The sequence below is a fragment of the Homalodisca vitripennis genome, chromosome X, assembly GCF_021130785.1.
Source record: "Homalodisca vitripennis isolate AUS2020 chromosome X, UT_GWSS_2.1, whole genome shotgun sequence".
In the NCBI taxonomy this organism is placed as follows: Eukaryota; Metazoa; Arthropoda; class Insecta; order Hemiptera; family Cicadellidae; genus Homalodisca; species Homalodisca vitripennis.
In genome coordinates this window covers 65,311,958-65,336,511 of record NC_060215.1, presented here as the reverse complement: position 1 = coordinate 65,336,511, position 24,554 = coordinate 65,311,958, and the positions used below count along the sequence as shown (strand labels likewise).

The window sequence follows — 24,554 nt, the reverse complement described above, 5'->3', positions numbered from 1 at the left end:
AAGAAAGCCATGGATGGTAGATGGAATATACATCTACCGCTGCAATTAATGAACAAATTTAAGCACTTTTGTAACACAGCATTTGGTATAATTTTAAAATACAAATTAGACAGGATTTTATAGATGTTAAGACAGAAAGCTGGTAATTTAAGTTGACAAGAGATCCACGTACAGTCAATGTCAGCGTACTTCCTGACCACATTTAGGAACAGGAAATTGACATAAAATGTCATTCTCAATCACTGGCAGAATGTAAAAACATGGGTGTTAAAGACCTTTGGTTCAGTTATCTTACTGTTTATCCACAAGTTGCTTTGGAAGCTATAAAGTTCATTCATACACATACTTTTGTGAGTCTGGATTTTTAACATTGGCTTATCTAAAGTCAAACTCGAGGAAGACTGGACATTGAAGTTACATGTAATGTGCTTTGTCACAGTTACAACTAGATATTTAACAAATTGTAAAAAAAAAAAAAAAATCGGAAACCCTCTCACTAAGTTACAAATGATATAAATAGTGTTATTAACTACTTTTTATAGATTTTATAAAATCATATTTTTTTAGTTCTGTTTCATTGATTTATTAAAAAAACTTACTAGCGGCAGTAAGTGTAGGAAAAGAATATGTTCAAAAAGGTATTTGAGGTAATATTAACGTTTTATAAAAAATGTATCAAATATTTCATTTAAAACATGCAAATCAGATCAAGAATCAAGAATCAAGAAGTTTTTATTGTCTTTAAACACAAACTGTGTAATTGACAAAGTCATAGGCTTATAATTACTCTGTTCATACTCACTAACAATTACAGTTATATATTGTTTAACATACAATATAATAACAAATTAACAATAAAATATTACAAAATAACAATGGCATAATTAAAATATATTATAAACTTTGTTCTACAAATACACATTTAGACAAGACAACAAAGGGATTTTTGATTAAAATACTAATACTAAAATAAAATTTAAAAATAACAACAAAGACATATAACAGCTATTAAAACGAGACAAACATATAATTAAAAATTCAAGAATCAAGAATCTTTATTGACTATTAGGCAATTACACAGACAATTACAATAGGTCTCGTCAGTTTCTCTATACTATACAGTCAAGTTGCCTAATACAAAGTACAAAACATTTGCACTTAATAATATTCAACCAATAGAAGGACAGGGTGTACAATCTTTTCACTTAGTTCTGAGTTCAAAATGAGAACAACATAGCTTAAAATTACAAAACTTAACAAAATAAAACTTTTAACAGAACTAAGCCCTAACTATTTACATTTATCCCCTCAAAATCATCACAGGCCAAATACTCTTCAATGGTGTAAAATTCCTTTTTCTTTAACCAGTCACACAATGTTGGTTTGAACCTTGATAATGGCAAGTTTTTTAAGGTAGTGGGGAGCTTATTATAAAGTTTGAGCTGCTGATAGTAGTGACTCTTATAAGATTTATCAAGCCTAACATTGGGTGTGATTAGATTATCTTTACTTCTGGTGTCATGGCCGTGGATATTACTGTGAGTCTCAAACATATTCAAGTTTTCCTTTACATGGACCACATTTTGAAAAATATAAATACAGGCCAAGGTCAAAATATGGAGCCCAGCAAAACTATTTCTACAAGATGCCTGGGTAGGTAAGCCTGCAATTGTTCTAATGGCCTTTTTTTGCCAAACAAATACTCTTTTTTGCAGCACCTGAGTTGCCCCACAAACGAATACCATAACACAGGTGACTGTGGAACAGTCCATAATAGGTCAGCACAAGTGTGTCCAAACTTACACAAAATTTGAGTTTTCTTAGCAAATAAGTTACCCTTGCAAGTTTCTTACAAATATTGTCAACATGTACACAATTTTCACTGTCATCATGTATACCCTGACCTACAAAATTAAATTTTACTACTAGTGTTGACTAAATAAGGTGATGTTGATAGAGGGGAGATGTGACCAAATGTCATTGTACTAAGGGAGGCACAAAGCCTGAGAGGTTTAGAACCCCTGCGATATACCGTGTTGGCGAAATGAGCAACAATAGTGTATACCTTGTGTAATCCAATCATTTTATTTCATTGATAAAAGAGTATTAACAATAAGACAAATATTAATTATTTCATACAAACTTGAATCCTTGGTTTAAAAAAAAATATAAACTTGCTTCAAACTTTTTCAAAATATTGTCCTTTTTAATACTATCCTACATGCGTATGCATATTAAACATTCCTCAAGTTTAATTAATTTATAGTTTGCTACTTTTCTGCTAATTTCAGGTAAAATTGTATACACTTTTTAGTAACAAAATAAAATACAGCGGTCATATCAATTTTAAAAATTTAAAGAAGAATGAAAATAAAGTACAAATTTACTATAAAATATTATAGTACTGAACAATTTGTTAGTGTACTCATACTAAATTATCCTTTCTAGGTTTATGTTTACAACTATCTAAAATTTTATACTAAAAAGCCATTTCAAATCACTTGAAGAAAGGTTTGTGTGTATGAACTGAGGTGTTACTATATGCGGTAGTCATGAATGAGTGTAATATAAGGAAAATAGAGGATATAGTAAAGGAGTAGTAAGGTATATATGATTGTACAAACCTTACACACCTGACTTATAGACCATACTTGGGTGTATATTCGGTACACAGTAAGTGGTGCGCGGATAAATTCTCAGACAAATGTTGTCATGTATCCAATTTTAAATATTATGAGAATAAAGATGTTTTCAATGTTAATGTATAGTATAGTATGATGAAATAGCCAGTTGTAAAGGTTTAGTCACTGCAACTATTACACAACTCTCTGATGATATCAGCAACTTACGTCTTTTTGATTCTTCCTTATCTAATTTTTAATGGTTCACTGTGATTAAAATGTGACCAGGTAGGCCTAGTGGTGAACTGGAAACCAATTTCTTTACAATTTAAATCACCTTTTGTTGTAATGAAAATGTTATGCTGTTTGTTTATTAGCCATTGGCATTGCAATGCTATTGATTTATTCACATTCATTTATTTACTTTATTTTATTTACATTATTTATTTTATTCACATTGATTTATTTCACTCAGTGTTAATTAGTTTGGTTTTTGTATTATCGTTATTTAACTGTTATATATTGTCTTGTTATTGTCTTGTTATTGTTGTTGTTACTTATTTATTTGTTACAGATATCTATCGTTATTTGTCAACTATTACTATTTATTATTTTACATCATCCATACACATTTTATTACATTGCTTGTTGTTAATTTAAATGTTATACTTCTCAGCTGTAAACTATACTTGTTTGTCATTGTTTTAAGAGCGCATGAAGATGAACTTTTAAATTGTTATTTTTAGTATTTATCCTCTATTTAATATATTTAGTATTACTTTAATGCTTCATTGTAATTGGGCAAATGCCTGTAATGTAAGCATTTCTTCAATAAACGAATTACGAACGAATTACATTCACATAAGACAATTTCCAATACTTATTTTCAGACTCAGGATCACCAGATATGAACATGCAATACAACATGGGGATGTACGGCAACGAGATGGACTACAAACAGCAAGTGGTTGCAGTGGGAACCCCTCTACCTACAACATCTCTACCTCTTGGTAAGTTGCATATGAAGAAATAGTTAATTTAAGAAAAAATACAGTTATAATTTATTTACAGCAATAAGGGGATTAAGTCTTTGTACTCATAAGGCCACTAAGGCCTTGACTGATCAACCTCTTGCTCAGTGAATGAAATCTCAGGTAGTGTTCTCTCAGCTTGCCAGGCCATGCGTAGTGGCCGACTGTATTCGGCAATTTGCAAATGCGTAACCAAGTACGTCACTTCGGCTCATATTTAAATGGCAGTAGTTGAACTTCAACCCTTTAAATGGCTGTGATTTAAATGCAATTCTCAAACTCTTAAAATGTTTACTAGCTATAAACTTAATTTTTTTTATTGGTTATTTATTCTTATCATGTAGATGTCCCAAGTAGTATGTAATTTAAGCTATGGTTTTACCTAATTTGGAAGTATATTTTGCAAAATAAAAACACAATCAGTCTCAAGTAGGTCTCTAATATCAACAGAATATGAACTAATTTCCTTATTGTAGTTTTTGGCTTCATGAAATACACTATTATTTCAATAAATTCATAGGAAGCATTATAGTAGCTACAGTGGCACTGACACTCGGTTAAATCAACACTCTAAGCAATGTTTGTGTATGTGCTGCAAGTAGTTAAATGTTTACTTAGTTGCTTATTCGGCTGAGAGATTTCAGCCATGACTGGAGGTTTGATTTTATAAGTGCACAATGCAGTGGGCCACACATAGTGGCCTGAGGAGGTGAATTAGAAAAATAATGAGAGCCATTGAGAGTTGCCCCGCAAGCTGAGGAACAATCACATAAGTTGATAAACAAGCACAAAGAGTTAACTTTTATTTGAGCCCTGTGTTGGTTTTTGATAGCTCAAGCCAATGTAGTTACGTATCACAAAAGTCAGCTGATGGTATCTGAGCAAGGATATCATTCTAATATTGTTATTTTTATTATCAGCAGTTAACTAACTGTCGATTCTTTTTGAATAAGGTTAACTTTATTTGTGGTTGTTTCATGATTGTTAGAGCAAAATACTTTATTTATTATTAATAAACAATAATAATGGATGGACTACTTGGGGGATAACGAAGTTCAAGAGGTATTACTTGGTGTGTTTGAATAAAACATGCTAGTTTTGGAAGATTAATAAAACTAAGATAAATCCATAAAGTGCAAGTTTTCAATAACTTATTTACTTATAAATAAATTTTAATGGACTCTCTGTTTTATGTAGCAAAAAATTTTAAAACAATAAAATAAATAGGCATGTTTGGGTTGAACTAGACCTATGAAATATAACTGCAGATAAAAGTCAGGCCTGTATTCGAATTTGACATAAAATTGTGAATCCAGACATTTTTTTTATCTGGCACAATTACAAATTTTGATTAAATTTATATAATTTTCGTACAGCATTTTTTCAATATGTTATTGGAGTCTTTTTCTTGAAGGAGCTCATCAGGGACCTGTGATGTTAACTGCCAAGAATTTGCAGTGTATGAGAGCTCTGTTGAGCTTGGCTCATTGTCATGGTAGCATCCTAGGCACATCCTGGCATCTTGTTCTCACCACACTACAGGTATAACCATATCTTTGTTTGACAAATGCATTAAAACATGAATGTTGTTTTGTTTGGCCAATTCCAGGAAGTTTTTAATTCTTCACTAGCATTTTGTAGAAGAATTTTTCTATAGCATTTTTATTTATTTGGATATTTTTATGAAAATGTTTTTAATCAATTATGAAACTATTACATTTTTCTACATGGGTGTGTAGTTTTCAGAGGAAATCTTACACTTTGAAAAGAATAAGTCTTTTGAAAGAGTAAATAGTTTTTCCTTTTACTTAACTTTCTAAAGTATGTTAGTGAAGTTATTATGGTTAAAACCGTGTAACCATAAGAATCAAACATGACTGAATCAAGAATCTTGTTGAAGATTATTTTGTGTGCATATAAAAGTGCAGTTGATACATTTTGCAGAGAATTTTTGTTTTATTATCAATTTAAAATTATTTTCATTGACAAGAAAATAGTTAAGACTATTACTAACAATCTGAAATAATGTGCAGTAAATACAGTTAAGACTTAAACTAATAATCTGAGATAATGTGCAGTAAATATCTTTAATTACAGAAAATATTTTATGGAAGCACAACATATTACACTATACATTAATTTATCAAAGATCTTCAATTAGTTTTGTTTTCAAAATAAATCTTGTAGTGTAGGTATAGCCTAGTTAAATCAACAAATTTAATCATTAGAACACATTAGTTTTAAGAGAAAATTAGTAAAATCTCATAATTATTTAATTGTTACTTCAGATGTCATCTGGAATATGCTCTTATTGTTCATATGAGTAATGTGAGTTATCTGAAGTAATTACAGAACCAGAATGCTTAATTACTCGAAAGAATGTAGTATATTTTTCTTCTCCAAAAATAAAAAGTAAGGTGTGTAAATGAGTAAACTTAACCAACCTTAGAACAAAGTATGACTTTTGAGTATCAAAGCCCATTGCTTCTAAAAGTTTCTAGATAAACCATTAAAGCACTTTGTGAATATTTTTTAATTAGCAACTTGATTAGTGACTGTTTACTGGCACCAATAGAACATTGATTTATATTGAGTGCTATGGGTTCAGTTAGATATTTCCCAGAATATTTATTAATTTGTTTGAAAACATAATCTAACACATATAGTGTAAAACAAATAATTTCTAGATATCCCGAAAATTTGGATCCCGATCACTTCCAACAGTACTAACCAAATCTTGGGGTGTTTAAAATTGGATATTTTAGATCAAATTTACTTTAAAAATTTGCCTTACTTTTGTAATACACATTTGAATCACAATAAATATGAAATGACATGTAAATAGTGTTAATATAACTATATTTTGATCGCTCTGATTATCAATATATTTCAGCACCTTGTATGGATTTTGGGACTGAAACCATCAACAGGAGGCAGTCTGAAGGCCGGAAGAGGTACCACAGATTCAAATGCTGTAATCACCACAGCAGTAATGGCTGACCTGCCAGTGCTCTCTGCGATGCTCAGCAGATTATTTGAATCCAGCCAGTTTCTAAACGATGTTGCTTTACACCATCTCATCGATGCTTTATGCAAACTCTCTCATGAAGCCATGGAGTTAGCCTATTGCAATAGGGTAAATAGCTTTGCTCTTACATTTAATATATACTTATGATTTATATTTTGAAAATGTGTTAAACCATTGGTTTGAAAAATAATTTTGAAAACGTTGAAGGTTTAATTTAATTACAATAAAAAAGTGTGTACAAAAATCCTTTTGTTACACGGGTGTTTACTTATGTTAAAACTTGTGATTTTCTGTAAAATACATTTTTAATTCATTACCTTTTGGTTAATTTACAAAATAAAAAAGGTGAGCAAGTCTTTGAAATACAGTAGGCCCTACAATTATGTTAAAGCCAGTCTAATGTGAGATGGCAGACCTGATAAAGAGACTGAATAATCAGAAGCCAAACTAAATATTCTCTGCCAATACAATTGGTTGTACATTAATGAGAATTATGCTGTTATAATTAATTACGTGTAGCCCAGGGTTGTTTTCAATAACTCAAAACTAGGTTTTTGCATAGCTTACCATCAATCAATCCAATGTAGATGTATTTCTTTATGACCAAGCCATCCATCACCACAGCTACAATAGTGAAGGAATAACAAGCCTTCAAAATGTCACCTTTAGACATACATCTATATTGTTTGTGTTATGGTAGGTTATAAAAAAACTAATGTTTAGTCTAGTTTGATGTGCTATTAAATTATCTGTAGAACATGCATGTTAGAATTTAATTGCATAGCAAAAATATACTGTAGAATTTCTAAATTTCTAAATTTTTTAACTAAATCAGTGTATATCTCACAACGGTATCAGTGATGTGTTGGATTAGCAAGAAAGGCTCACCTTATAAAAATTATTAGAATGTGTTACTTTATTGTCATATGTACATTTTATCAAAAGTTAAAATATAAGATCAAAATATACTTTGTACATCATTAGCTTGTAGTAAAAAAGAAACATTTGACTCTTCCTAAGTTCTCCTATCTCAGTTTCCTAACAAAAATTGAAAAAAATGTGACTCAATATAATAAGTTTCTTTGATAGAAAGTAGTTTTGTGTCAATAAGTATTGAGATTTAACCCTCTAAATGTTCACTGTGTACACCAGGAGTATTTCACTGATTTGGAAGGTTTTGCAAGCATTTGGGAAAACATTCTCTAAAAATACAATTTTTATAGAAATTAAGCACTATTACACATTGAACTCTACAAATATATGTTCTATATACAAATGTTTGTTCTATTAGTATGTGAGTGAGAGGGTGGTGGGTGGGTAAAACACTTACCTTTATATTTTAAGAGAACCCCCTAAGTCAAAACGCACAAAATATGAAATAATTGTAAAAAGTTTGTTTTCAACACTTATTAATAAGAAATATTTAACTTAAATATATACAACATGTAGAATCTTAATATATACAATTGTATACTGATATTTTACACATCAAAAACTTAAAACACTAAAACTTAAATGTTTGGATATTAAAAAAGCCTAAAATTTATTCTGGTTCTGCTTCTGGAATGAAACATTATTTGGAATGTCACTTGTATCGTTATCACTACCTAAACTCTCCACATCACTAATACCGTCTTCTAATAACTCTTGAATACTACTACTATTTAAATTTTCACACATTTTACCATGAAAAACTAGAAAATGACGTGCAAAATAAACAAAACACTGCTGATTCAACAGGTTAGTTGCAACACGCTACATTGTTGTTGCTGTGATTTCGTCAGCTGTGTGGTTTTGTGTATTAACAAGGATATCTTAGAAACAGTTTACAGGAAAATGTCCATCCATAAATTGGTGTTTATTTCGATACTAAACACATTGATATTGCCTGTTTCTGAACACTCTCAGGGTGCATTCAGAAATCTACTGCATAAAAGTCGATGGGTTGACATTAAACACTTCAAGGCAATCACATAGATGTAACAGCTATCCTCTAGAGAATACACATAGTTACACTCCCACACATTGTTTAGAACGATAAAATAAGTTTTGAAGATGGATTATTAGAAATCTTAATGCTTTCTCTAAAGTGAGTTTTATATGAGAATTTTATGTTTTCTTTGAATATGGTCTTTAAAGTCTTCTTTTGTAAATAAAAATGAAATGATGTTTTCATTCTTTCATGAATGTATACTGTAACACCAAATGTAAGGTTTTAATAGTTTGCATGGTAGACTACAACATTTGTTTATTGAACAATGAAGACAGTCAGACAGAACTGGTCTTAAAAATGTCTCAAATTTAAAATCCTGATGTTGTATTTTACAGTTTAGTTAATTGTAGACCTAACATGTTAGATCTTTAAATCAATTAACAGCTCTATTGAAACATTAACTTATTCGAATAATCACCACTAAAGTAGAGATTTTGTCTCTTCATAAAGTTATGCCTTGACTGTAGTTTAGTTTCTTTTGCTTAAGATATGAGAATTTAAAATCAATATAAAATCCAAGAAATAGATGTACTTTGTGTATGAAAAACCGTAGATAGCTAACCAAATTAACAAATAATAGTAATTCTGAAAATAATATTTTTCTTGCAGTTCGTATTATTTATATTTATTCTTTGCTGTGTGTCTACTTCTGTTATTCGTGGATGTTAACAGCTTTGCAGTGGCCAAACAATGTTATTTCTTTTAACTGCAATTTTTGTACTTTTATTAATATCTTATCTATAAAATATGGTTAAGTTTATAATTTAAAAATTTTATTTTTATTATCCTACATCTTATAGAAGTGGAAATAGGACTCTGGGTGATTGGCTGAGGCAGCACAACAGTATTTTTCTGATGCCACATTACCACCACTACAGTCCTCGCATTTTAGTGTTGGTCTCAAACTAAAATGACCGAAAACAGTGATTTAATGGGACAAAAACATTTAAGCAATCAAAATGTATTGAAACATGCACTATAAAAGTGGGACAAACCTTAAATGTGGGTCATTTTTGGTTAAAAATAATATAGACTTTGTAAGTGGAAAATTTAATATTTAGGAAACATTATATTAGCACTTCATTATATTGCCATATGGAGGTCCACAGTTATGTAGGTCTATGGAAAAACTCGCATTTCTTTTATTATGTGTCTGGAATTAAAAATGTAAAGACGTATATATTTACTACTATCTTAATAAATGTATTGAGTGATTATTCTGAATTTATATAATTTCATTGTATGTTTAATCTTATTATTGGCACATTTGTATTAAAGTTTAGTAAAATGTAAACTGTGTTGTGTGCAGGAGCCATCATTGTTTGCTGTAGCTAAGCTACTGGAGACGGGACTGGTGAACCTGCTGCGAGTAGAGGTATTGTGGAGACCTCTGACCAACCACCTGCTAGAGGTCTGCCAGCATCCACACATCCGCATGCGAGAGTGGGGTGTCGAGGCTATCACGTATCTTGTCAAGGCGGCTCTGCAACACAAGTACCAGCCTCCTCTCAAGGAGAATCAGGTTTGGATTACTGATATCGACTATTCCTATATAAATAAAGAAATTATGTAAGGATTGTCTCTAAAAATTGGTCAGAATAGAAAATTTTAAATACTCAGAGACCTGGACCGGACAGTGAGATAGTTCAAGTATCTAAATCCAGTTTTGTGTATGACATCAGTCTGGAGTATCAAAAATCTGTGATTAGTTGAGTCTTTCATAACTTTCCCTTTACTTTACATTGTATCCGGAATTTTTTGTCAAAATCTATGTCTTGAATCAGATATGGTTAAAAAAATGTTATTGAACATTAAAGATTGTGTTCAACTAACTACACATTGTTTTAACTTGTGACTACTTACTAAGCTGATTAATATTTTGAGAATAACGTGAAAATGTATAAACAGTTATATTCCTGCCCATTTAATATTTTAAAAGTTAAAAAAATACACTAAAATAGTAAGTTTTATATATTCAAAATATTCTTTCTAAATATTATTTACAAAAACTGATTTATTGTAAGGGTTTGTAAGAGTTTCACAATCTCTTATTGGTAGTTAGATGTTGATATTATAAAACTCATAACATTGAGGTGAAGGTAAAATAATATTAATGGGCTGAAAAGAGTGATTACTTTTATGGTAATTGAAAGCCTTTAAAATATATTCAATTTGAATTGAATTTGGACGAAAATATTAACTATATTTGTATGAAAATTAAATAATGGGATTAACAAACTTAATTTAAACACATTTAATGAAGAGAATATGTTGTGTGCACACAGTATTCATCAGTGACAGTATTACTGACTGAAAATGAAGTTATTGACACAGTTAATTTCTATAAAGTTATTAATTACAGTGTGAGTTTGTTCAATATCGAGTGGTTCTGTGAGTTTATCAATCAATTTGATAAACTCACAGATCTGAGTTTTAGTTTTGAATTTTCAATACATTTTAAAAGACTTATTTACATCTCAAAATTTAGCTCTGTGGTATAACCTAAATTTATTACTGAATGTAATTTCTTGCATAAACATGTTGCAGTTAGTAAAAAACATAAATTATTACTAAATAAAATTTTGATAGTCCATATAAAAGATAAGCAGGCAAAGTACAACAAAGTTTGATTGAACAAATATTTAGTTAATTCAACATATGACTGTTTAACCAGAGTTTACAGAAGAAAAAAAACAAACAGTTTGGTGGTAGTTGGTTGACTAAGGTGCAGTTTATTTGATCTTCAGTAGACTCTTATCTGTAGGGTCTGGTGGCTCATTCAGTAGCATACTGGCCTTGTAACACTTATGATTAATTAGATTGACCTGAGTTCAAATCCCATAAGTGTCACAAACTTTTTGCGTATTGTAGACAGAACTTATTGAGAGACATTTAGTACTAATAAAAAACTTAGACTTATTAAATATAATTTATTTATTTTTAAGATTACAAACTATGTAAATAAAGTTAATTTTGGTCTTCATAAAAATATACTGTTATTGTTTATTAAAAAACATATCAGTGTGAAATGTTTCAAACCAATGAGACTGTATTTGCCAAAGTGTGAGGGTATCAACCCTGGCCAGGTTATATTGCCAAAAATTGCTACTATTAATATTTACGGTCATTGTTTTTATCCACTTTCATAAAACCTGTGATAAACCGTTGTTTGGACCATCCGAAGTCATGGTCTACCTAATACCCAGGACAATTGGTGGTTGACTGCATTTCAGTATGACTTAAATATTTGAGTTTTAATGGTAATAGTGAAATGATAATATTAGTGTTGTTTTCTTTTTAACACTAAACAAACTGTAATATATCTTGTAATATTACAATAAATTAACTTTTATTTTACTAATACAAAAGTAAATTCAGTAATTTGTAAACTTCAGAGTAAAAATGTTATTACTTGTAAAGGTATCGCATAACTCAACTTTTTTTAATTTAAAATTGGCAGTCTTGTACTATTTAAAGTGTGAAATACAGAAACTCCAGACCTTGCTGCTGGGGCCTCTGTCGGAGCTGTCATCAGTGCCTCACGGAGATGTCCGTCAGCGACAGCTAGAGTGTGTGTTACAAGTGCTTCATGGTTCTGGAGAGACTTTGTCCCATGGTTGGCCCCTTGTACTCACCATCATCGGAGCAGTCAACGACCAACACGGGTAAGTATGTCCCCCAGTCCTTTTATCTGTCCTTTGAAATTAAATTAAAAATGACTAATTAAATGTGAATGTCCTTTGGATTGTTAAGTGTAGCATACAACAAGAACTTAAAGTACAGATGGGAGTGCCGATGGCCGAGCGGTCAAAGTCGTTGGACTTTGGGTCTAAGTTAGAGATAGAGCAGGTTCAAATTCTGTTTGTGACCATTGCATTTTTTATCAGTACAATGAACCTTGTACTGTATCGACTCTCCCCTTTATTCTGTTTGATAAGATTCTCGCACAGGCCAGTGGCCCATGAGGACGGACAGAATAAGGCTTAAAAGGGGATCGGCCTCTCCTTTTAATATTTAAGTATAAGTTAAGTACAGATCATTCTTTTATAAGAGAAGTGCAAGCCTAACTTTTTTATTTAAACCGAACCGAGTGAAACTCTTTGTTAAAATCTTGACCTCAGGATTTTCAAACTTAGCTAAGTTATATATTCTGTAATATTTTCAAATATTTATATTATCAACAACTTACATACAGAAGTACTTCTAATATAGAGATAAATTTATTAACCCTTCAAACGCCACTAATAAACCTATTAACTTTCCTGTAACACCAGGTTAATAAATAAATCTCACCTGATATGTCCAAGCCTTTGACTTGTAAAAGAACTTTTTTATAATAACTTGACGAAATTTTTTATTCAGGCACATGCCTGAATAAAAAATTACAATCACGTAACCAAGCAAATTACAATTTGTAATTTGCTTGGTTTAGTGATTGATCAGAAAAAAAGTAGTTAAAACAAGTAGAAATTAAGACAACAGGTATTCTCTGGAGTCTAACAGATAATGCGCAAGATTAGATTTCTTAGTTATTTGCTTGGTTATCAGTGCATGATATGGTAAAAATGGATGTGGTAAGGTAATAAAAATGACATTACACAATTAACTGGGATAGAATGTTAGCAGAACAAAAAAAAAATCAAAACCTAACACAGTGAATAATTGTTTACCCAATACATCTTAATTCTACCTTAAAAACTCTGTTTTTATTAATCTGTGTAAGCTTTCTAAATAGGTATGTGACAATTAGGTTCATTTTTACCACTCCTATTACATTTTGTAGTAAATATAATAATCCACAACCGTAGAAAGTGTAATAAGTTTTTCTACTCTGTTGTTAAGTATAAATGAAATGCTGAATTATTCATTGTAAACCATATTATCCATTCAGGCTACGTATTATAAGAATGATTATTTTATTCTTTATACACATAGTACAATATGTACCGTATGTACTGCATCATTTGTATCTTATTTATACTTTTAGAAACTTGACCATGCACCTGCTTGTATTACTAATGTAATTTATTCAAATGGCAATGTGCAATAAATAATTTGAATTTGGTAAATAGTTACTTGGAGTTAAACACTGTAACAATGGTCTTTATTGAAATTCACAGGGAAAACCTGATAAGAGTAGCCTTCCAGTGCCTTCAGCTGGTTGTAACAGACTTTCTGCCTCTGATGCCTTGGAGGTGCTTGCCTTTGTGTCTGGAGACCACATCAAAGTTTGGCTCTCAAACTCAGGAACTCAACATTTCCCTCACTGCCATTGGTCTAATGGTGAGAATCTAACTATTCAGTACCATTTAACTCAGTGTTACTGAAACAATCAAAATCCCTCATTATTTGTGCTTTTACAGTCAAGATTATTTTTCAGTGGTACCACCTAACTGGCAAAAAGGATTTCTCTGTTACTTGCATTTCATAAAATACAGTTGTTATGAGTTATAATAATTAATAACTGTATTAATAATGAGTAAGTTTATTAACCTAGGTATTGTATGAATTTTCAGGCCTATTCCTAAGAAGTCATAATTATTTGACACTTTATTACCATCTATAACGTAATGAAAATGTCAAAAATTATTGATATGTCAAAACAAGTATAAAGTACAACTATTCATGTTGCATTTTATAAAATTCTTGGATTTTCCATACATTTGTAAATACATTTTTGGTACATTTTGTTTTTTTATGATACTATATTTATTATTAATTGGTAATGGACCTAGAATTAAAATACTTCTACTATACTGAGAATAGCTATAACCCTCAGAGATAGCTATAGTGTAGCTTTTAGCCCATAAGAACTATGTTAAACCTCAAATAGTATTATGCTCTTATTTTTGGTTGTAGACTTAAGGCAGATGTCTCATTTTAATTGTATAATTAATACACATCCAAAGCATGTTCTTTTTTATGAAGTATATACATTTGTTATTTCAATGATGAAGTACAATAAAGTTTTAAGAATTTTTAAAACTCCAACAAAATTACTACAAAATATAAAAAAGCATATGAATGCATATTAAGTATAATTTATATATACAAAATTGAAATGTATGGATACATGAATTTGTAACTTGGTTTTCAAAATACAATGTAAAAGAACTGTCAAATAAAACTGTCTACAATATCTACAATAATTCAATTTCAGCTAGTTAATTATATTGTAATGTGTGAAATGATCATCAAAATTTGATAAGTAACTTTGGTGTACAAATTCTATGCCCACTGTAAGAAGAGTTCTAATTCTTCATTAATATCATAATAAGATAAACAAAAATAATAAAATACGAGTGATTGAATTAATGTAATTCATACAGGTTTTAGAATCCTGTGGGCCATTTTCAGCTTTGTTTTTGCAAGAATTTGTCTAACAGTGTATATTAAATGCGGTTCTAATGCTGTATTTTCTATACAGTAAAACCCCTCATATCCGGCCTCGGTTTTACCGCACCTCGGTTTATCCGGCCACTTCCCGGAAGCCAATATCAAAATTTATTTACCACGGCTTACAGACGCGCAGTTGCACGCACTAGTCTCCCACGACTCGTGCGTTATTTTGGTGTATCTGTTTGTTTACATTTTCCTGTGTTGTCCTCAGTTGAGCTAGTAGGTTTAACCTGTAAACAGTTTGTTGATTATTTCCAGTGCGGTTAGTACAGTACAGACAATTGTTTTGTTTCATCAAGTGTTGTGTACTGTAGGTTGGTTTATCCGGCCGAATCGCTATCCGGCCAGGGGCTCGGTCCCATGGTGGCCGGATATGAGGGGTTCTACTGTATACTCTTCCAATGTTCTCTGATAATACTGGCACATAAAGGATTGAAATAAACACAAATTCATTCCTACTCTGATTAGCTGACTCAGGAAAGATTCTTGTGTTTTATTTGTTTGTTACTGATTGAGGGTATCCATTGCGTCTTAAGATCCAATTAATTCCTCTTTTAATCCATATTTATCTAATAATATGGATTAAAGCTCCTTGCTCTATCAAATAATGAGTAGGCCACTCCTTTGACAGATTTTTTATGGTTTGATTGAAAGTTTAAATATTTTTCTATGGGTGTGTTTTCTTTAGAAAAACCATAGTCTTAAGGACTCCCCTATCTCTTAATGCTTACACATCCAAAAAAAGAAGTACTGTCAATCTTGTACTCTATTGACACTTCCCTAATTCTGTTTGATAAGATCCTCGCACAGGCCAGTGGCCCATGAGGACAGAGAGAATAAGGCTTAAAAGAGGATTGGTCTTTCCATTTTAACAAAAACAGTTTAGCCATTATCAGGTAAAAAAATTGTTTACTTCAAAACCCACTTTATAACGAAAAAGTAGATGTTAAATACATTAATTTCTGATGAAAAATAAAAAAAGTATGATATTTAACTAAACTTATGTTCAAAGGCTGACAAATGCCTTGGCCTTCGTGGCATTGACCATTAAAATATGAACTTTTTGCATGTCACCCCCCAAAAAAGGATTGGCATTAAAAGTTTTAAGTATATTTTGTACTTTTATAGTTTATGCCAGTATATTTCTTCACTTTCATAAGACCTTTCACTATAAGAATATGCATTAAATCAAATTGGATGACAACACACTAAATCATGTAATAAGCTAAGCTATAGTACTATCTGCTTAAGGAGCTGGGTGCTCAAAAACGGTATGGTAATAATGTGATAAATCTTTTTTGCAGTGGAACATCTCCGACTACTTCTATCAGAACAAAGAGAAACTGTTTCAGTCCTTGCAAGGGGACACTTCTGCATTTCCTGATTTTCCAGGCACTCAAGATCTCCCACCCTTTGATCGCCTCTGGATGTGTCTATACACTAGATTAGGTGATTAATTACGGAATATTAAATGTAGTCAGTTTTCACCAATGTTGGTATCTCTATCCAGTATTACTGGTAATTAGCAGCTGAATATTATAATAATAGATTTTTCCACAAAGATATTACTTTATACAAATTCATGGAGTTAAACCTATGGTTTAAACTAATCAGTTTTATTTGTATAAATTGGTCTAACGATGTATGAACCAACCAGTCTAACCTTTTTTTATTAATAGTTTCTACAACATATTTCCCTTGAATGTCTACTGAATTGCAAAATGAATGATTTAATTTTTTGGGAATAATCTCAAGGATTAATTTTCCTATTTTGCAAATGGCATAATACTTATAATACTTGTTCTTGTCACTGCCACTTTCACTAAACTCTAGTAGAAATATAAGACTATCTATTCTCATAGAGAAGGTTTGTATTAACCCATTGCGGATCGTATTGTTTTGGCGCGCGGGCACCAGCGGGCGCGAATTAATTCACGGTCAGCGGCCGCACGAACAGCAATGGTGCGCCACATCGTATCGCTCGCTATTGTATACTAGAAAATTCAGCTGCGAAGGTATTCGTTCAGATGGAACATGGGCTTGCTGGGGTATCCGTGATGTAGGAACGATAACACGCGAGCAAGGTTACGGCGTGGCAGGGATGATGTCTGAATCATAGTCTAAATAAAGCGGCTCGGGCGAATCGATTGCAACATCCGGGCCATTGTCTAGACTAAACCCACCAACACGTAAGTCTGAGTTGTGTCACTAACCTCAAAAGTATTATAATAACAACTGAGGAAAACACCCAATCAGAAGCGCTGAAAAGCAGAGAGTAAACTCATATGAATGATTTTTCAACTTCGACATACAACTGCGATCTGTAGGATATTTATAAAACTTTTGAAAACTCTAAACGTAGACCGTTGTTAAACACTCTTAGTAGACAAGTGAAGACGATCGCCCGATCTATCAGACATTAACAGAACTATTTGGAGGGAAATTTAAAAGCAGACCGCTTTTGCGACCTGAGCTCGTCACTGTGCCGTTAGGCCCGGCCGCTGCGTGACGAGCCCAGCTCGTCAGTAATCCGCAATGGGTTAATAGGGCTGAGAGCCAGGGTTTGTTACTAGTTGACAAGAAAATTAGAAGGCTTACCTTGAAAATTATATTTCTAAGGTCCACTAATTTGAAAGAACATATAAAAGTACACATATTTTACACATAATTAGAAATTTTCGATTGCATTGCAATCATTCTCAACCAATTGAGAGCATTCTAGTTGTCTGGTCACTTTGGGTTGCAGAGTCAATGTAGGAAACAGGGATGGCAATTCACTTTTTTTCTAGACACTGTTATCACTGTATAACTGATTATAATGTATTTCGTATTATATTATGTATCTATGGAAATTATGAGCTTGCTGAAGGGAGTGGAGGAGGGATTTATCTCAGGTTTAGGTTTGGAGAATTTCTTGGTTTTGTTACCCATTGGTATGCTAGTTCCCATCTTCATAACTGTTAGGGATTGCAGTCTATTGTGGATTTAAAACAATGATTGAAGTCTGTGATTGTGTGGCATGCAGTATGTTGGGGGACCGCTTTATCTTTGTAGTCTAAATTGACAACTTGTTTATCTGCACACAGACACTATGTACTATAAACAAAATACTTGTGTCTTGCCTTGATGTGGAAGATGTGCCTTTTCTTGTACAGATGGAGAAAGTTCTTACTTATACTTTTTTTTATTTTGTGCTTAATTTTATTAAAATATTTTATAACATTTTTTCAAATTTAATTTAATTTAGATGTTAGCCACCATTTTTATTCTTTACTTATAACATTTTTTTCTTAAGTAACGATGAACCAATCACCACTTAACTGGACCAATTCATTGTTTAGAGTACTGTGAATGTGGTATTTCTTAATGGCAGCATTTACAAATTTTTAAAATGAAAACTTTACTATGAATGTGTACTCAAGTGTGTAGTATAACTTCAGGTAAGATAATGGGTGAGTTGGATAAAGCTGAGTAGGCACTCGGGAATGATCATAATGAAATATATTTTTAGAAAATTACTTGTATTTTAATAAAACATATCGTAAATAAATGAATTTTTCACAAATATAAAACATGTCATTTCCTTCAGTCATCTTGTTTATAGATACATACGAGGTGTGTCCAAAAAGTATCCGACCTTGACGTCTGGCATGAACTGACGTTCCCCTGGTCCCCTTCAAAGTACTCCCCTCCACAAGCCACTACCTTATTCCAACGCTACTCCCACTTCCGGAAACACTCCTTAAATTCATTTTGCGGAATGGCTAACAGGTCCTTCGTCGCATTTTGTTTTATTTGTTCAACATCGTCAAATCTTTTTCCTTTCAAAGGAATTTTTAATTTAGGAAATAGCCAGAAGTCACAACAAGGAGATAGCCAGAAGTCAGGACTGTAGGGAGGCTGTCGTAGTTGGTTGATGTCGTAGTTGGTTGATGTCGTGTTTGACCAAAAAACGCTGAATAAGATTTGAGGAATGAGCTGACACGTTGTCGTGGTGCAGGATCCAGTCACGGCTTGTCCACAGTTCAGGTCGTTTCCTTCGCACTGCATCTCGTAGCCGCTTTAGGACCTCAAGATAATACTCCTTATTCACTGTCTGGCCTCTTGGAGCATATTCGTGATGAACAGCTTTTATCCTGGTCAAAAAAAAGCTGTCATCATTGTCTTGACATTGCTTCGACTTTGTCTTGCTTTTTTCGGCCGTTGCTCTTCGCGAGTTTTTCACTGTGAAGATTGAGCCTTTGTTTCAGGATCGTAGCCATAAACCCATGACTCATCACCAGTAATAACTGTTTAAAATAGCCCTGGGTCACTTTTTATCAAATCCAGATTGTCCTGTGCGATTTCAAGTCGACAGTTCTTTTGGTCTTCTGTCAGCAGCCGAGAAACAAATTTTGCCGAAACACGATTCATTTTTAACTCTTCGTGTAAAATGTTACAAACTGACGATTTTGGTATTCCTAAATCTTCTTCCAGCTCTCGGACAGCCAATCGACGGTTTTCATTAATTGCTGCACGAACACGATCAACATTTTCAGTGTTTCTGGCCGTTGAAAGCCTGCCAGATCGGTCATCACTCTCCACTGATATGCGGCCATTTTTAAACCGCCTAAACCACTCTTTTATTTGTGTATCGCCCATAGACACGTCACCATAAACTTTCCGTATCATAGTAATCGTCTCTGATGCTGAATGGCCAAGTTTTTGGCAAAATTTAATGCAAATGCGCTGCTCAACACGTTCAGTCATATTGAAATGCGATGCACACACACGGCAGTACTGAACGGAACAGAGAGCTGTGACTCACTGAGTGACCGGATGGTATTCAATGCCTATTATGGGAAGGAGTAGGCTCGCCCCTCCCCTCCAATAACCGGTTCGAGCCGGTCGGTTACGCCGCGGCCACCTACTGGTCGGCGGTCGGATACTTTTTGGACAGACCTCGTATAACATTTCATATCCTTATCTTCAACCGTTCTTCTGTGATTGTAAGATAAGCCTGAATTATGTGTCAAATGCCTATCACTTCTTATGAAATAATAAAAAAGTATTTTTATATATCTTGTCTCAACAAAAATTTAAAGGACTGTGACTAGAACATAGTTTAAAAATGTTTTTAATATTCAATCAAAAACTGATTGTACTACCTTAAATGTAAATGTTATACAAATATTATATTGATAAACACTAAACACTTATCCATTATAAATCTGAGAGGACATTCTATAAATTTATCTTAAAAATTGTTTTATTATTTTGGTCCATAAATATTTACAGATGCTTTTCACCAAAAACCCCAATAAAATAACATTTTTTTTTGTTTTATTGTCACAACTAGTATGATACTATGAGGTTTACAGGAAATACGATACAATAACTTTTTTGTAGGCATGTTTATGTTACAAAATAAAAAGGATTTGAAAGAGTTTAATCCAATTCGATTGATTTCCTAAAGGTCTGCAAATTGATTTTTTAATGGGGGTTAGTAACCTTCTTCTTGTGCATTTCTGCTTACTTTTTAAAATTTGCACCTACACACTACTAGATTCATTTATGACAACTACAGAGAGAGCACTCTCACCTGTGGTGAGTCTGCCACTGGGTATATTCACCAATCTGCGAGTGTACTCTCCATTATGCAAGTAGGCTTGAAACTTTATTCACCTAGAAACTGGAGTGGGCACTCGCAAATAAATTACCTAACTCACAACATGAACGTCCACTAATCTTATGAGGCGAGTCTGTGCATTTTATTCAACTGAACCTGAGTGGGCACTCACAAAATACGAGAATTGAGAGAGCACTCATTTTTATTCAACTCACTCGGTGTCTGAACATAGTTACTAAACTTTATGACGTTTTATATAGGTCACTTGTGTGTGGACTCTAGGCCAGCAGTTCGAAAGTCTGCTGGACAAACCTTGTTCTCTACAATTTCTGCCCATGGAGGTCTTTTGAGCCAACCAACCTGGCAGGCTGTATTATGGCAGGTACTAATAAATCCAGACCAGTAAAGTAATTCATATGGGTTCAAAAGCAATGGGAATAAGCTTAAATTATTTATATTAGGTCAATAATCCTAATTTTAAAACTCTCTTAGGATATGATTGTTCAGTCTTTGTTGTGTTTAATTTCAATAATACTGATTATTTCAAATGCAAGTTTATTGATAAAAATATTGTTACCAAGAATTTATTGCTGAATATTTATTCTAGCAGTGATGCAAACCTAACTTGGAGCTATATAGAATTAATTAGGCTAATAATAATGGAGGTTAAACGTTTTAATAATAATTTAAATAAGATTTAAGGTCATTTACGTCTTTATTGTAACACCAAAGGAAAGGATCAAAAGATTCTGTTACTAACCATTACAGTGGTAATTTCTAAATCACAAGTGAAATCAAATGTTTATTGTGAATGTTTCTTAGTAAATACAAATTAATTATTGAAAAGTTTTTAAGCTTTTTTTGTTTTATAACTAATATTGTAATGAGTTATTAAAAATAGTTATAATTGGATTAAAATACATTAAAAACTATAAGTTGATTTCAAACAAAAGTTACATGAAATCAAATCAAATTTTAATGGATTAGCATTACTATGTAACAGTTTTGTAAGTAAATTTAAAGGAAATGAATATATCTTTGAAATAAGAATCTTTAAATTTAAAAACTCTGACCGTGTGTAAATACATTCTATTTATATTAGGTATAAATAAATGATTAAGGTTGTAGTTACTACAAAATAAATTAGTTTTAACTTGTGTAGCTATAATATTAACACACTTGTATCAATCAAAACATCAGCACAAATACACTTTGTCATTAGTCCTTATTGAGTCATTTAAACTGTTTCAATAAAACTAAACTAATCAGATTTAATGAATGTCTGAGGAAACGGGTTGAGAATAACACCATCTCTGTAGTCGATTTATTCACGCAACCAAGCTGTGTGTTTTACACAGATAGATCTCTCTTACCAGAGACAAATCAGACTAGTTGTTAAAATTTTTCCTGTTTTTAAATTTTTTTATCCTCGGTCTTAGTTTCGTCCCTAAAATTTACTCATCACTTCTTGACTATCTAAAAATTTATAATTCTGGTTTTTCCTTTAAATTAAATAATATATAGCTATTTGTACTTAATTTTTTATGTTTGATATTTGCACAATGGCCAATATTGTTATAAAAATTGCCTTATATAAAAATGAAATTTTATAGTGGCTAATTGTAAAAAATGCATTTAAATTAATTATGTAATTTTATTTGGCAGATTATTTAAATATTGTTATAATTATTTTAAAATCTAAGTTGTCTTTCCACTAAATATGAATAATTATTCCATAAATATTCAAGAATTCAACAGTGTAAACTGTGGACTTAAATTTATTGACATTGTGTTATGAAATAAGCCTAAGAATAAGAGAAATATTTATTATTTAAACCTTAATTTGTATTAATGTCTCCGTGCAGTGTTAAAAACAGTGTTTTTAACTTCAGTGTTAAAAACTTTTTTAAAAGTATTTAGTATATATTTCTGAGGCGTGGAGTCTGATTGAAGTTGTATTTGTAGCATGTTACCGTTATGTTTAATATTAAACATTTTTGTATGATATAATGTCTTGTAGGTATTGTTCCCACTACTGGACAAGGTACGCAGATTATCAAATTCAGCAAGCAGTGAGAAGGTGGACACAGGTGGTAATATACTGATACACCACTCACGTAACACTGCTCAGAAACAATGGGCAGAAACTCAGGTAAACTCAATCGTTTATGTTTCTCTAGACATCTAAATTCCAACTTTCAGTATTTTGATAAATCTATACTGTTAAGGCTCATAAAATATGTGTTAAACATCTTATGTTCCATGTTAATAAAAATTACAACAAAAACATTACAATCTGATTAAATCTCTGAATAATTCTGTAGAGTGTTGTTATATATTAATGCATTAAAGAAATAATTTACATAAGCAAAAATAATAATATTTTACAATTCAGAATTGACTAGATTATTAACAATCTGTTGTATTTGTAATTCTTGGCACGCTTATTATATTTCAATTACGTCGGGAATGCACTTAATATTCTACAGTTTAAGTACTTTATTTTATATGTTTAAATTATAAAGAAAAATATTCTCTAGAGAGGAATGCATCTTGCAGGTGATGAGCCTTTCAGGGGTAGCTCGAGTATTCAATAACAAACGGCAGCTACTGCAGACTCTTGGAGACTTTCCCCGTGCTTGGTCTCTGCTGCTTGAGTTCATTGAGAATTCTGCTCTCAGCAAAAACAATGAGGCCAGTATTAATTTTTAACATTAATGTGTAATCGTACAATTAACCCATTCGTGACTGAATAAATTACTATAATTTTTGGACTACAGAACTGGATATTTTCCATGCTTTCGTGTAAGAACAGGTGCACATTGCATAACACTTAATGTATAACATGCTATGAATATTATACATTTACTCTAGTTATTCCTTGTTATTTTATGAACACAAAACGTTAGTTTTTTTTATATAAATATATTTACACCATCTACAAATTTTTAATATACATCTTTAGAAGTTGGTTCGGGTGTGAAACACCTCAAAAAATGTTCTCAGATGAAGTGGAACATGACACTTTTTACATTGGTACACTGTTTCACTTCTTTTCCCCTGTGAGGCACAAACTTTACATTTTCTTGAGGGCCTGGCTTTGGTGGTTGGAGGTATCTTTTCAATAAAATGCCCCCAAAACTTTCCTTGAAGGCGCAGTGGTGATTCTCCACAACCGGGAAGCCTACCAAAGGGTTACCTGAGCCCAACAGGTTTCGTCACAGAAGTGATTGAACACATCTGATTCAGTGCAGTTTTCTCTTAACTACCTCGAAATGATAGGATTTATTCCATCATTGCCGGTAAAACGCATTGTACTAACAGTATTTGGTCCAACACTTCACGCAAAATCACAAGGCCTAGCCGGTGGGTTATCGTCACTTTCATTATCACTGCTGTCAACGTTTGTACCATCAGACATTTAATTATTTTCATGTATCATGTCATCTTGTTCACTGTCACATTCCTCATCACCACTTCATCTAAAACATTAACAACGTAAGCCGCAAAATCATCCGAATTTACGAACACATCATTCCGGTCGCGAGACGCCATCTTGACTGTTTACAAACGAAAGAAAGCTGTTTTGCCAAGATGATTTGAGGCAATATCAGATGATTTTCATCAACGAAGAAGAAGAAAAACATAGACTACAATATTGAGAACAAAATATGCAGCAAATGTGAATGCCTATGCGATCTATCGGCAATATATTCAACTACGTCGATGTCGTGTCTAGCGGACGGGCGCGGCCCGTCTTTAGTCGTTGCGCCGCGCGAAGGGAAGGACGGAAACTGCCCGTCCAATGTCTTGAATGGGTTAAAAAGTAGTACAATATCCACTATGTAACTAAAGCATAATTAAAGTCGCTGTA

General features: G+C 32.2%; 1 protein-coding gene across 3 annotated transcripts in view; it reads left to right on the top strand.

Annotated features, from left to right (window-relative positions):
- The window catches only part of LOC124369096 (protein MON2 homolog), a 135,319-nt gene that overhangs the window by 42,704 nt on the left and 68,061 nt on the right, over window positions 1-24,554 (top strand). For all 3 annotated transcript variants that reach the window (XM_046826834.1, XM_046826833.1, XM_046826832.1), the window contains exons 11-20: window positions 3,512-3,631; window positions 5,067-5,194; window positions 6,546-6,788; window positions 9,983-10,195; window positions 12,163-12,338; window positions 13,794-13,956; window positions 16,377-16,521; window positions 20,941-21,062; window positions 22,701-22,832; window positions 23,240-23,374. In XM_046826834.1, the coding sequence (XP_046682790.1) occupies window positions 3,512-3,631; window positions 5,067-5,194; window positions 6,546-6,788; window positions 9,983-10,195; window positions 12,163-12,338; window positions 13,794-13,956; window positions 16,377-16,521; window positions 20,941-21,062; window positions 22,701-22,832; window positions 23,240-23,374 (1,577 nt within the window). The remainder of the gene's footprint in view (window positions 1-3,511; window positions 3,632-5,066; window positions 5,195-6,545; window positions 6,789-9,982; window positions 10,196-12,162; window positions 12,339-13,793; window positions 13,957-16,376; window positions 16,522-20,940; window positions 21,063-22,700; window positions 22,833-23,239; window positions 23,375-24,554) is intronic.